This window comes from Maylandia zebra, linkage group LG13 (genome assembly GCF_041146795.1).
Source record: "Maylandia zebra isolate NMK-2024a linkage group LG13, Mzebra_GT3a, whole genome shotgun sequence".
NCBI lineage: Eukaryota > Metazoa > Chordata > Actinopteri > Cichliformes > Cichlidae > Maylandia > Maylandia zebra.
In genome coordinates, this window is record NC_135179.1 from 17,991,551 (window position 1) to 18,004,791 (window position 13,241).

Below are 13,241 nucleotides of genomic sequence, written 5' to 3' on the forward strand. Positions count from 1 at the left end.
ATATAATTACATGCCATCTTCTTAAAACAGTACGAGGTCTGGTATCTTTATTTTTGTCTTTGATTTCACGTTTCTTCTGAAGATGCTGTCCCTTACTACTCCATCCAAGTATGAGGAGCAGGAGTTTCTTTCTCCTTGCTTTTATCATTTACGAGAGGAAAAACACTTTTGAATCCAGTCAGTGACGAAGCAACAACTTCATTCCTTTTCCCACTCTGAGTTTGGCACGTATAGCTCCTTTTTCATGTTGACGTTATATTTCCCCCCCCTTTAAAACCACACAGGGGGACTCGCTGATGCATTTGCATTTATTTTACTAAAACTACCATCCACTGTTGTCCCATGGCACCTAGTGATTTGATTTGTAAATGAGACACAGATGCAAAAGATACACCTAATAGAGACTCATATGTTTTTTGATACAGTTTCACATCAAATTAGTTAAAGTCTGTTAGTGTTTTAATGTAGGTTGTCGTGCTCGTCTCTGTTTTCCTAAAGGAATTCCAAAATCAGGGATGCTGTCCCTTATATACATATTAAAAAAAACTCCTTTGTCTGCAGACAAAGGAAGGTTTAAAAGAAAGAAAGTTTAATTTGATACCTGTTTCTGGAATAAGACACCTTTTCTTGTGTCCACATTTATGTCTGTAGGCCTTAAAACACCTACAATAACAGAGGAAGGACGGCTATATTATATTTTGACCTCATTTCAAGTCAAAGCGTGGCAGTCAGTCACATCACAGGGAGGTCAGTTAGTTCTCGTCATGCACCTCCCCCTGTCACATGATTATACAATATCTTGATGCTTGAGTTGTAGCAACAAGTGCGAAGTTTACATCACCGAAGAAAAGCTTTTAGGCAAGAAGGGGAACCAACGGCTGCTAAACATCTCAGATTCAACCTCTCGTAGGTGATAATAGAAGAGATTTACTGCAGATTTCTTCACCTTCAGACGTTGTTGGGACATTGCTGGAGTTCTTTACGTCCTGTGTGGTCGTCATGCCTTCTTATACAGTTACAATTGCCACAGGGAACCAGTGGTTTGCGGGGACTGATGATTACATCTATATTACACTTGTGGGCACGGAGGGGTGCAGCGAGAGAACGCTCCTGGACAAACCTCTTTACAATGACTTTGAGAGAGGAGCGGTAAGTGATGAAAAACTGCTGCGAAGATGACTGTTTTATTTTTATTTTATATTCATGGATGATGATCACAAACAGCTGATAACTGTATGGTTGATTTTCTAACACTGGAAAATAACTCAAAATGTTAGAAATATTCCAGTGTTAGAAAATCAGCACTGCTCAGTGTTAGTCATTGTTAATCTTCAAAACTAACTGGGTTGCTTTTAAACATATAACACTGTCAAAAGTGTTCATTTAACACCCAACAGTGTTGTATTTAACACTCAGAGTGGACCCATATAGACACTCTCTAGTGTTAATTTAACACTGGAGATTTTGCTGTGTGCAGTGACGGAAACGGAGCCACTTTTATAACCCGATGAGATGATCAGTAGGTTATTAAAGTAGCACCTTTCAAAATTAGAATTACTTTCAGTACAAAACAAAAGGCCCCACAGGACTGAGGTCACCTTCTGCCAACACCTCTGTGCCAAACAGCCATTTTAAGAGCTCAGAGGCCCTGTGCGCTTTGATTAATCTGACCTGTTTTGGCAGCAGTAGGGGGGCATTATGCACTATCAGGGGGGTGGTTTTAATGTTACAGTTGATTGTGGTAAATCTATGGGTATAAATTAAACAATGGGAAATTACAGAAAGTGAATTTTATATTATAAATGTTAAATTTACTCATTTCTAATTTCTTAGATTGCTTAGATTTAATTTTCAGTTCAAATAATATATTAAAAAGGTTTTTCTATTTTGTTTACAGATTATAGATTCAACCCACTTACAAACATGCATATGCTTCTATTTTGTTTTTTACTTAAAAATGTCCCATATTATATGCTTAGAAATTTCTTTTTCCCCCATTTAATAATAAACTGGCAGTTTTCAGCATTCACTTTTGACGGTAGATGTTGACCACGTTTCAGGTGGACTCCTATGAGGTGAGAGTTGGGGAGAACCTGGGTGATATCGTCTTGGTGAAGATTGAGAAGAAGAAGTACTGGGTGCAAGACGACTGGTACTGCAGGTACATCACTGTCAAGACCCCATCTGGAGACTACTTGGAGTTCCCCTGCTTTTGTTGGCTGGTGAATGACAAGGAAGTGGTGCTCCGAGATGGACGAGGTAGTCATCTCTTGTTTTGTTTGTTTGCCACACAAATCACATGTTTTGTCTTGTTCATCTGTCAACCTGCAGTGGAAAAACGAGTTCCACACTTTTTCTTTCTCTTGTAGCACATCTGCCTCAGGATGATAAGACCAGTCTGGTCAAGCAGCACAGACAGAAAGAGCTGGACGGGAGGAGAAAAACCTACAGGCAAGTTTGCGCTGCATCTCCAGCTTGTTATTGTGAGGTACAGGCAGGCTGATGAGGATGTTTTCTAACAACACTGCTGCATTTTACAGATGGAGAGAGTGGCAGCCAGGCTTTCCTATGAGTATAGATGCTAACAGACACAAGGATTTGCCCCGGGACATCCAGTTTGACAGTGAGAAAGGAGTGGACTTCATACTGAACTACAGCAAGGCGTAAGTGACCCCACTTACAACTGCCTGCAAAGGTGAACGAGTCCCTCAGTATACAGCACAGAGGGAGTCAGTGGAGTTTTAACCCCTGTTTAATGCAAAGCATTCAGAATCAAATGATGGGCTGATGCCTGATGATATGCTCTTTATTTTCTGTACTCAGGGCTAACCAGGAAAAAAACCCAAAACATAAACAGTGGTGTCATTGTCTGTTTATCACCGGAGACATTTGCATTGCGCTTGTAGGCAGACGTGTGAGCTTGCGAGTAGATGCAAACACAAAACAGATCCAAAACACAACTGTTTGCGTCACGAGCAGGGTGAACAAAAATACTCATGCTAATATTATAATCGAATGGCTAAACCAGTTATCCATTTTGAGCTCCAGTTGTTTCTTCAGAAATGCTGCAGCTTTGTGGACAGAAGTAACGTCAAAAAGTGAGCATTGCTGCATCATCAGACGTCGTTTTCTTTTCCTGAAATTATTTTAACAGCAGTGTTTCTTTGATTCTTTGCTCCAAAATACATCCAATTTCAGATTCTTTGGTTTTCTTGAATGTTGTGCATAACGGTGATTGTGATTACGATGATGATTTTCCAGAATAGAGAACCTGTTTGTGAACCAGTTCATGCACATGTTCCAGTCCTCCTGGAGTGACTTCTCTGACTTTGAGAAAATCTTTGTGAGAATCAAAAACACCATTTCAGGTCAGCTTCATCTACACTACATTATACAAACATACTTATATCACATTAAATATTTTAGATATTTCCTCTGAGATTCTGACATGATATAATATTCAGAGTATGTGATGCAACACTGGAAAGAGGATTTCATGTTTGGATACCAGTTTCTGAATGGTTGCAACCCTGTACTGATCCGGAAGTGCAAGAAGCTCCCTGACAAGTTTCCCGTCACTCATGAGATGGTTGCTGTCAGCCTGGAGAGGGAGCTCACCCTGGAGGAGGAAATAGAGGTACACATGGCTATGTTTGTTTCTCTGAATGTAGTGGATTTATCAGTGTGAAAAATTTGTCAGGTTTATGTTGACAGCAGCTACAGCTCTCTTTAAATCTCCCGCTAATGCAGTGGTTCCCAAACTTTTTTTTTGCCAGCCCCCCCTTTATTTTACAAGAAATAATAAAATAAACCACTACCCCCTTTTGAATAACAGAAAAACGAACCGTCTTTATTGTGTTATTATTTTATGTCTATTTTTTTTGACTGTGTAAGAATATTCAACGCTGATGTCAATACATTTTTCAAAAAATGTCTCTCTGTGCAAAATGGGTTTAAAAACATAAACAACTATGTTTTAGTTTTGTGAAAAAGTGAAAAGTGAGTGTCGTTACATTACCATTCAGTTTGAGGGCTACAACAGAAAATTATATGTTTATTCACGTGGTATCGGATGGGATTGTTTTAACAAACGAAGGACATTTTTCCTGATAATTATTTTTATCCTCCTGTAACTTTACTGTATAAAGAGCTAAAACCTCCAAAGTTTCAGGAATAGTTAGTCGTTATAAGAAGCGTTCGTGAACTAAAAATCAAGAATGTGGGATACTGTTTGTCCCTGATTTGGAGAGCCCAACGTGTGTTCCTGACGCAGGGGAAACTAATTCTGTCGGGGATACCTACCTTGGCACGACAGCTGCTGTTCTAGTCTTGGGTTTGGAAGCATATCTGGCGATGCTTCAGCCTCTGGTTTGCGTTTGTGTGGGAGCCCCATCAAAAAACCTGTCCATTATGCTAGCAGTGTCCAAGGAGGCGCGCCCCACACTTTGGGAACTAATGCATAATATAAACTGGTGTTCTCCAAAAGCTGATTCTGTTCATCTGGACGTTTTTAGTGGGAGAAACATTTCGTCACTCATCCAAGTGACTTCTTTAGTCTCAGCTGACTGCAGGTTTGCCCAATCTTATAACCAAAAAATAAACTGGTGTTCTCACTCCAGGCAGGTAACATCTACATAGTAGACTACGAGGTGCTAGACGGCATCACTCCAAACTCCACAGACCCCTGCACACTGCAGTACCTGGCAGCTCCGATCTGTTTGCTATACAAGAATGCTCAGAACAAGATCATGCCCATAGCCATACAGGTAAAAAGATGCTCAACAGCAGCAGTTGTGTGTTACGTTGTTTTTAACAGGCGACCATTTCTTCATGCAGCTGAAATTTCAGTTTGACTGAAACTCTTGCTTTTTCATTCCACGCTGGTCTTTTTCAGCTTGGCCAGGTTCCAGGTGAAGACAACCCCATCTTCCTGCCAACTGACGGTCAGTACGACTGGCTGCTGGCTAAGATCTGGGTCCGCTCCAGTGACTTCCACCACCACCAGACAATCACACACCTGCTCCGGACACATCTGATGACAGAGGTGTTTGGTATTGCCATGTTCAGGCAGCTTCCTGCTGTTCACCCTGCATTTAAGGTAAAACTCCAGCTTATTATTAAATGTTATGACTTATTGATTCCTTGGTTTACTGGTTGTCCATCCTTCTCCCAGCTACTCATCCCACACATTCGTTTTACCATCGCAATCAATACCAAGGCTCGAGAGCAGCTCATCTGTGAGTGCGGCATCTTCGACAAGGCGAGTTTGTGGATAATCATTCCTTTAACCTTAATGAATAATGAATTCATTCATTTCTTCACAAATTAAATTTTAACCATTAGAGGAAAAAAATACTCATAACCTTCTCTCAGACACATCATTACGTACAGCTGCTTAACATATTATTGATATTTATTTAGACTCATTCTCTCTGATTGATCTTTCTGAGTTAACTTCAATAATTACCTTCTCCAAACCATCGGCGTGTCTATTAGATCCAATTCATACAAGAATGCTCAAAGAAGCCCTACCATCATTTAATGCTTCAATCTCAAATATGATCAATTGATCTTTATTAATGGGCTGTGTACTACAGCCCTTTAAGGTTGTAGTAATTAAGCCATTACTTACAAAGCTGTGATTTGTCACTTGATCCAGCTGTCTTGGATAATTATGGGCCAGCAGCCAGAGGTGTGGACTCGAGTCACATGACTTGGACTCGAGTCAGACTCGAGTCATTAATTTTATGACTTTAGACTTGACTTGAAAAAATGTTCTAAGACTTGTGACTTGACTTGGACTTTTACACCAATGACTTGGGACTTGAATTGGACTTGAACCGGTTTACTTGAAAAGACTTGATATTTTACCCCAAATATAAAATTTAACATGCATATTATATAGAGATTGAAAATGTGACGTCATTCACGGGTAGAACCGCAAAGGATTCTGGGAACTCGTGGCAAGAGGTACTAGCGCACACAGACTTTCAATTAAAATCAGTTATACAGCGATAAAAAGAAACACAAAAATGTCAAGAAGCCGTTGTATTATTAACTGCAATAGCCGGTCGCATGACAGCCACGGGAAGCCGACGGGTAAAGAGATCGGTTGTTATCGGATTACGTCGTTGAAGAGAAATTGTTCGAGCCATGTTTCCGAAGTAACAAAGACGCGACGGATGGCCTGGATTGCAGCCATTCAAAGATCAAATATAACGTCCCAGAACCCTCCAGCTCACAGGTTAGTCTGCTCCAAGCATTTACACGAAGGTCAGTGTTTTTTAGTAGTTAATACGTCATTTTCATAACATAATTAGTGATATAGGTTACAAGCAAGTCTGGCGCTGAACAGAAATTGTCGCGCTATGCTCCTTTATTTATTGTGTTTATTGTGCATAAATAGTGAATTGTCCTGACACAATATTGCGTTTCGCTTCTGTTATTATGGTACATTGACAAAAACATATGCTTTTATTCACAGGATAAAACAGGTTTTTTGTATCACTAATTGCCCAGTACGATTACAGCATACAATATTGTTGTCACTGCTACATTTCTGTGATGCTACCAGAAATTATTTCCACTGCTAATTAATTACCGTTGAGCTCAAAGGTCCTATTAATAAACGGTTAATGAATGTATATTTATGACGACGATTTGTGAGACTGGTAAACTTATGATATGTACGATGGTCTTTCGTTCTACTCGGTGCGTTTCAAGGTCCTGCACCCATCCGTCGGTAAACTGTACCTGGGCTTGTTGCAGTGACCGGAAGTTACTAAACTTCATGAGTGTATGCACTCACTCCAAGAACCGTATAATTATAAATATGCATATAAATATGCTACAATGAGATAGCTGACTTCATCTAACTAGCAAATGTTGTCCAGGCTACGTTGGTGATGCAGTTTTTTTTTAATGTGTATGATATTTTTGTCATGCGATTTTAAAGCCGGTCCTACAACCGCATCCAAGAATAACATGCAGCTTATCTCAGAACTGTCGGTGAAAATTATTCTTGGAGCTAGGTTTAATTGAGCTGCATTTTAAAGAGGTGCAATTTCACAATTTGTGTATATTTTCTAAGTTCACTATTTTGTCATGTGTTGAGAAAAACACAGATTTTAAAATTACATGGTCTAATATTTACATTTAGCATAACTGCAACATTATTTTTTCGTTTTTTTTTTTTTTAAAGACTCGAAAGGACTTGAAATTCAAAGTTTCAGACTTGTGACTTGACTCGGACTTTTACACCAGTGACTTGAGACTCGACTCTGACTTGCCTGACATTACTTGAGACTTGACTTGAGACTTGAGGATAAAGACTTGAGACTTACTTGAGACTTGCAAAACAATGACTTGGTCCCACCTCTGCCAGCAGCTAACTGGGCTATTACAACTAACTAATCGTCTGCAGAGTAATTTTTGTGCTCATCACAGCACAGAAATGGCTTTAGTGAAGATTAAAGCCGATTTTTTTTATGGTCTCTGACAGTGGACTCCTCTCTGTGCTTGTACAGCTAGACTTCAGTGCAGCGTTTGATACTGCTGACCATAATATTGTATTCCCTTATGCAGTATCATTCAAAGGCATAGCATGCATAGCACGCAACTCTATTTGTGAAGCCAGATAACACACTAATTAGGTAAACTGGAGGAATGTCTTTCTCACGGCGATATTCGCCGGTGTATTAATGGAATGGACCCAAATGCAGAACACAGGAGGAGACAGTACTGAGGAGGGAAAATAAACAGACGACCTGACAAAGACAGAATGACAATAGACAGACTAAATACACACAGGAGGTGATCAGGGGAAGTGGAAATACATGAGGATACACCTGACACAGATGAACATCGTGACACCACAGGGGAAGTAAAACAAAATACATGGAACATGGACACAAGACTTTCAAAATAAACAGTAAACATGACAAGACATAGACCTGACAACTAACACAGAAGACAAGAACAGACTCACAGAAGGGGGCATAGAAACCTAAACTAGAATAAAACTCAGCTAAATCCTAACTAATAATGACAACACAAGAACTAAGCATATATTCAATACAATATAAGAATATAAATCACACAGGTGACTCAAAATGCTGGGTCACAGCCCCAGCCCCTGACAGTCTTAAAGATTTAAAGACCTGGATGACCTCTAAATTACTGCCTCTATATTCAGATAAAACAGGGGTCATTGTAATTGGCCCTAATACCCTTTACTTAATCTGGATGACATTATTTTGGCCTCCAGTGAGGAATCTTGGTGTCATTTCTGTCCACCAGTGCACATATTATACAAATATTTAGGACTGCTTTCTTGTGCACAACATCTCTAAAATAAAAAAACATCCTGTTTTGGAGTGATGCTGAAAAACTAGTTCATGCATTTATTACTTCCAGCCTGCACTATTGTAACTGATTCCTATCATGATGTCCTAAAAACTCCCAGAAAAGCCAACAAAGGCTAGAAAGAGATAGCATATTTCCCACATATTGGCTTCTCTTCATTGGCTCCCTGGTAAATCCAGAACTCAATTTAATGTCCTTGCCTTCACATAAAAGGTCTTGAATAATCAGGCGTCATCTTATCTCAGAGATCTCGTAGTACTGTATAGACCACTTTGCTCTCAGACTGCTGGTCTATTTGTGGTTCCTATGGTATTTAAAGGCTTTCAAGCCCCTCTGAAAGCAAACCCAGTCTCTCAACAAACAAACTTAACTGGATCTTCCTTTATTCGCAAAACACTGAGGCTTAGCTTAGCAAACAAAAATCTAACTAACATAGTGAAATAATGAAGTAGGGAATTTAGCAAAAGTGCATTCCTATTGAAGACTGAAAGTTAAATTTGCTTCAGTTTAAATAAGGATGATGTTCTGCATCCTCATAAAGGCGAATGCAACAGGCGGAGGCGGTCACGTCCAGATGGTTCAGAGGGCTGTGAAGACTTTGACCTTCAGGTCTCTGTGCTTCCCTGATTTGATCAAGTCCCGTGGTGTGGACAGTAAGGAGGAACTGCCCACCTACTTCTACAGGGATGATGGCTACAAGGTGTGGGAGGCTACCAAGAGGTGAGGAATGACTTTTTAAAGTTTTAGCACAGAGCACTGAGAAAGGAGTGAGGGCAGTTGTAAGAAAGAACAAACAGCGAGAGGTGTAGGAAGATTTCTACCCTTGTGTGTGTGTGTGCTTCAAATAAGAGAAGTTACAGCATTTTTTTCCCTCTGTACGTGACATGACATCCGTTTTCTTCCCCACAGGTTTGTGTCTGATGTTGTGAATATTTATTACACAAGCGATGAGAGCGTGCAGGGAGATGAAGAAATCCAGGCCTTTGTTAAAGATGTGTGCAGCTTCGGTATGCAGGACCTGGATTACTGCGGTAGGTAGAGGAGTTGTTTTGCGTGAGGTTTCTTTTGCTAATGCAGCATCGAGCAAAATACACCACCCAACCATCCATTCAGACTTTTTCTCAAGGAGAAAAGATGCTTGCTCTCCTACTCTGGTGTTTTCTGGAAGACGGGTATGACAGGAAACAGACAGCATTATAAATTCAAATCTGCTCTCTTATGGATGAATAGTTTAAGGGTGAAGGAGGGAAGCCACAGCAGTCTGATTGTGTCACTCCCTGAGTCCTGATGTTGTAATGCTTCTGCATTTCACCACGCTTGTCTATTCTGAGTGCAATGTGCAGAGATAGACTTGCAAAAGAAAAAAGCGGTGGAAAAAAAAAGAAAAAAGCTTGGAGCTCATTTTGTCGATTCTATGTTCCCACTTTCGTGCATAGAGTTTCCCAAGTCCGTGAAGACACGCGAGGAACTGATAGAGTACCTGACCGTTATTATCTTCACTGCCTCAGCCCAGCATGCAGCTGTCAACTTCGGACAGGTAAATGGAGGCGTGTCTAGAAGTGGAAATTCATTGATTTTTAAGTCAAAAAGTACCTACTTAAAGTAAAAAATGTCAGAAATATTAGAAAAAAAACACTTGCTACTGCAGAAGTTTCATTAATACAGAAAAACGTTTTTGTACACTGTTCCTACTGAAGCATCAGTGTGTGCATTTAAAACCCGCAGCAAAGTTTTCCTGCTGCAGCCGATTGAGGTGAAACTAGTGGTGACTACGTTTCCTACAGCAGTGGTTGTTACTCTTTTTGGTAAAAAATAACGCCCAATAAACACAACAACATTAACAAGCACACACATTTCGAGCACACACATTCTGTAGACATAGATATAGACATGAAAACTTGATGATTTTTTTTTTGAAGTTTTGTTTTTTATTTCTCTTGTTATTTCAGTTATATTTGCATGTTCGAAATAATTCTATCTATCAATAATATTTAAGCTTAAGCTATCCTAAGAGAGTGGCAGCCAAGAGAACTAAAGGTCACATAAGGTCGGCAGTTCGATCCCTGGCTTCTGCTAATCATTTGGCATGATACTGCATCCACTGTGTGTGTGTGTGTGTGTGTGTGTGTGTGTGTGTGTGTGTGTGTGTGTGTGTGTGTGTGTGTGTGTGTGTGTGTGTGTGTGTGTGTGATAGATACAGTAAAGCTATGAATCTGTGAGTGAATGTGGCTTTTGTCAGGGGACATGTGGCAGTAACTTCACCCTGAGAGAATTATGTTTTACATGGTAATTGAACCTATAACTCCCTTTATTCTCTGGTCATCCATGTGTTTTCAGTATTTTATATATGTATATTTATATTTGTATGGGGTCTGCCTACAAAAAGTCTGTTTAATATAAAATCTTAAACCTTTTATGCAGCTATTAATTCCACATGTAATATGCGGTGCAGTATTTTCTTATGAAATCTAAAAGTAAAATTAGAAAGCAGAAGAAGATGAAAGATTTTGCTCGGTATTAAATCTGGTTCTTTATATTCTTCAAAGCTGGCCCTGCTTTATACAGGCCTTTATTATTAAAGTACATAAAACAATATAATCAGAAAATAAGTACTAAGAATATATATTTATTCTTTAATATTTATTCTTTAACATCAGACTTGTACTGTTGTACAGCACTTGGGTAAATGCACACACTGTATCTTTGTGTACATTGTGTAGTATGACTGGTGTTCCTGGATCCCCAATGCTCCATCTACCATGCGGAAACCCCCACCCAACAAGAAAGGTCTGGCCAATGTGAATTTGATCGTTGAGAGCCTTCCTGATCGCGGGCGCTCCAGCTGGCACCTGGGGGCCGTCTGGGCCCTCAGCCAATACCAAGAGAATGAAGTAGGAAAAGCACACAGACAACCGTTCGAACACTTTCAAATCTCAGCACAGACACACCTCCAAAACAATCAAAAGTTTGATACATTTGGTACATTTCTCATTTCCCAAGATGCTCTCCTCTGCTTCAGAATGTACTTCTTTTTTCCTTCCTTTTTCCTTGTGGCCTTCCTCCAGGCTAAAAAACCTATCACCTCTCACTCTTTCTGCAGTTGTACCTGGGAATGTATCCTGATGAGCACTTCACAGAGAAACCGGTGAAGGATGCCATGGCAAAGTTCAGGAAGGAGCTGGCAGAGATAACCAGCTCCATCAAGAAGAGGAATGAGGGAAAGAAGCTACCATACTACAACATGTCTCCTGACAAAATCCCAAACAGTGTTGCAGTTTGAGAATTCAAACAAGACTAATTTAGTGGAGAGGCTCATACTTATACATACAGATTGAAGATTGATGATGTTACCGAGCTGTCCAGATATGCTCTATGTTACCTATGATTGGGATATTTCTGTGGAAGCGGTTTCTTTTTAATCTTGTGCATCTTGAAAAATCGGAATATTTTGAAGGTTTTTATTGTAATAATTCAAGAAGATAAACTTTCATATAATCTACATTCATTATACGTAAAGTGAACATTAAAAAAACGCTTTAATTATGCTGGTTATGGTCAAAAATCCAGGGTCCCAAATTATTTGAATATTTCCTGAAATGAATCAAAATTGCTGAGGTGTTTTTGACAGCAGCTTTTAGCTTGTGTTCCTTTTTGAGTCCGGTGTTTCTCATCTAACTGTGACTATATACCCCACACATTCTCTCTGTAGTCCAGGTCAGGTGAGCTGGTTGGCCAATCAAACACAATAATAATAATAATATGGTCAGAAAAAACATCTGGTAATTATTTTGGCACTGTGGGCAGATGCTAAGCTTCATGCCGGAAAATGAAATCAGTATCTCCATAAAGCCTCTCAGCAAAAGGAAACGTGAAGCTCTAAAATATCCTGGTAGATGCCTGTGTTGACTTTGGACTTGATGAATCTCAGTGGACCAACCACCAGTAACAACCAGCACCTCGCATCATCACAGATTCCAGAAAGTTCACACTAGAATTCAAACACCTGTGCCTCTCCAGTCTCGTACTTTGATAGAAAATGTACTTCATCTGAAATAAGCAGCAGTTCACTTCCTTCTCTCCTTAGCTCATGTAAGATGCTTCTGACAGGAATGACCTGATGTTACGGATGTGGGTCCTTTCCTAAGGATGTCTCTCCTGCAGTCCTTGTGAAGTTCTCCCAAATTCTTGAATCGACTTCTCCTGATAATCCTCTCAAGGCTGCTGCTTGTGCACCTTTTCCCTGTCCAGTCAACTTCCTGCTGTTATGCTTTGATACAGCGTCTGTGAGCAGCCAGCCTTTTCAGCAGTGTGGCTCTCCTTTAGGAGGGTGTTGGCAATCTTCATCTGGACAACTGACCAATCAGCAGTAGAACTACACCGCCGAAGATATGTTGTTTAATCATTATGTTTGAATAGTAATTTATGCAAGCAATATTCTAATTTGTGAGAATTAGTGTGTGATTAATATAGAATATGTGAAAGTTTACCTTTTTCAATCACAAAAAAAAAGTTTTTGAGAGTTATTTTTTAAAGATCCACGGGTACATATTGTGTTGCCTTCATTCACTCAAACGATGGTGTCTTTCCTCATCTTGCCCTTGCATAACAATTACTTAAGAGGTTGAGAGAAGGTGACAAACCGTGTTTTCTGCTATATGCTGAATGTGAAGTTTGTATTTCTGTCATAGAAAAGTTTTAGGGCAAGATCATTGAGCGGCGAGCTGAACGTTTCTGTCGCTGGCATTACAGCTTCTGGCTAAAGAGCTGATTTCAAAATGATTTGCAGCTTATTTGGGTGAAAATAAATTAAAGTGCTACAGCGCAACGCCCTTTGAAATGTTTTTAATTATCCATTAAGACTGTATTTGTCCCTGCTT

General features: G+C 39.8%; 1 protein-coding gene across 1 annotated transcript; it reads left to right on the forward strand.

Annotated features, from left to right (window-relative positions):
• Nucleotides 1-853: 853 nt before the first annotated feature.
• alox5a (arachidonate 5-lipoxygenase a) lies at nt 854-13,204 on the forward strand. The gene is made up of 14 exons (XM_014409867.4): nt 854-1,149; nt 2,061-2,259; nt 2,370-2,451; nt 2,541-2,663; nt 3,262-3,368; nt 3,465-3,637; nt 4,620-4,766; nt 4,895-5,098; nt 5,174-5,260; nt 8,906-9,084; nt 9,274-9,395; nt 9,801-9,901; nt 11,085-11,255; nt 11,465-13,204. The coding sequence occupies exons 1-14, from the start codon at nt 1,000-1,002 to the stop codon at nt 11,642-11,644; spliced, it is 2,025 nt and encodes a 674-aa protein (XP_014265353.1). The 5' UTR covers nt 854-999; the 3' UTR covers nt 11,645-13,204.
• The last annotated feature ends 37 nt before the right edge of the window (nt 13,205-13,241 follow it).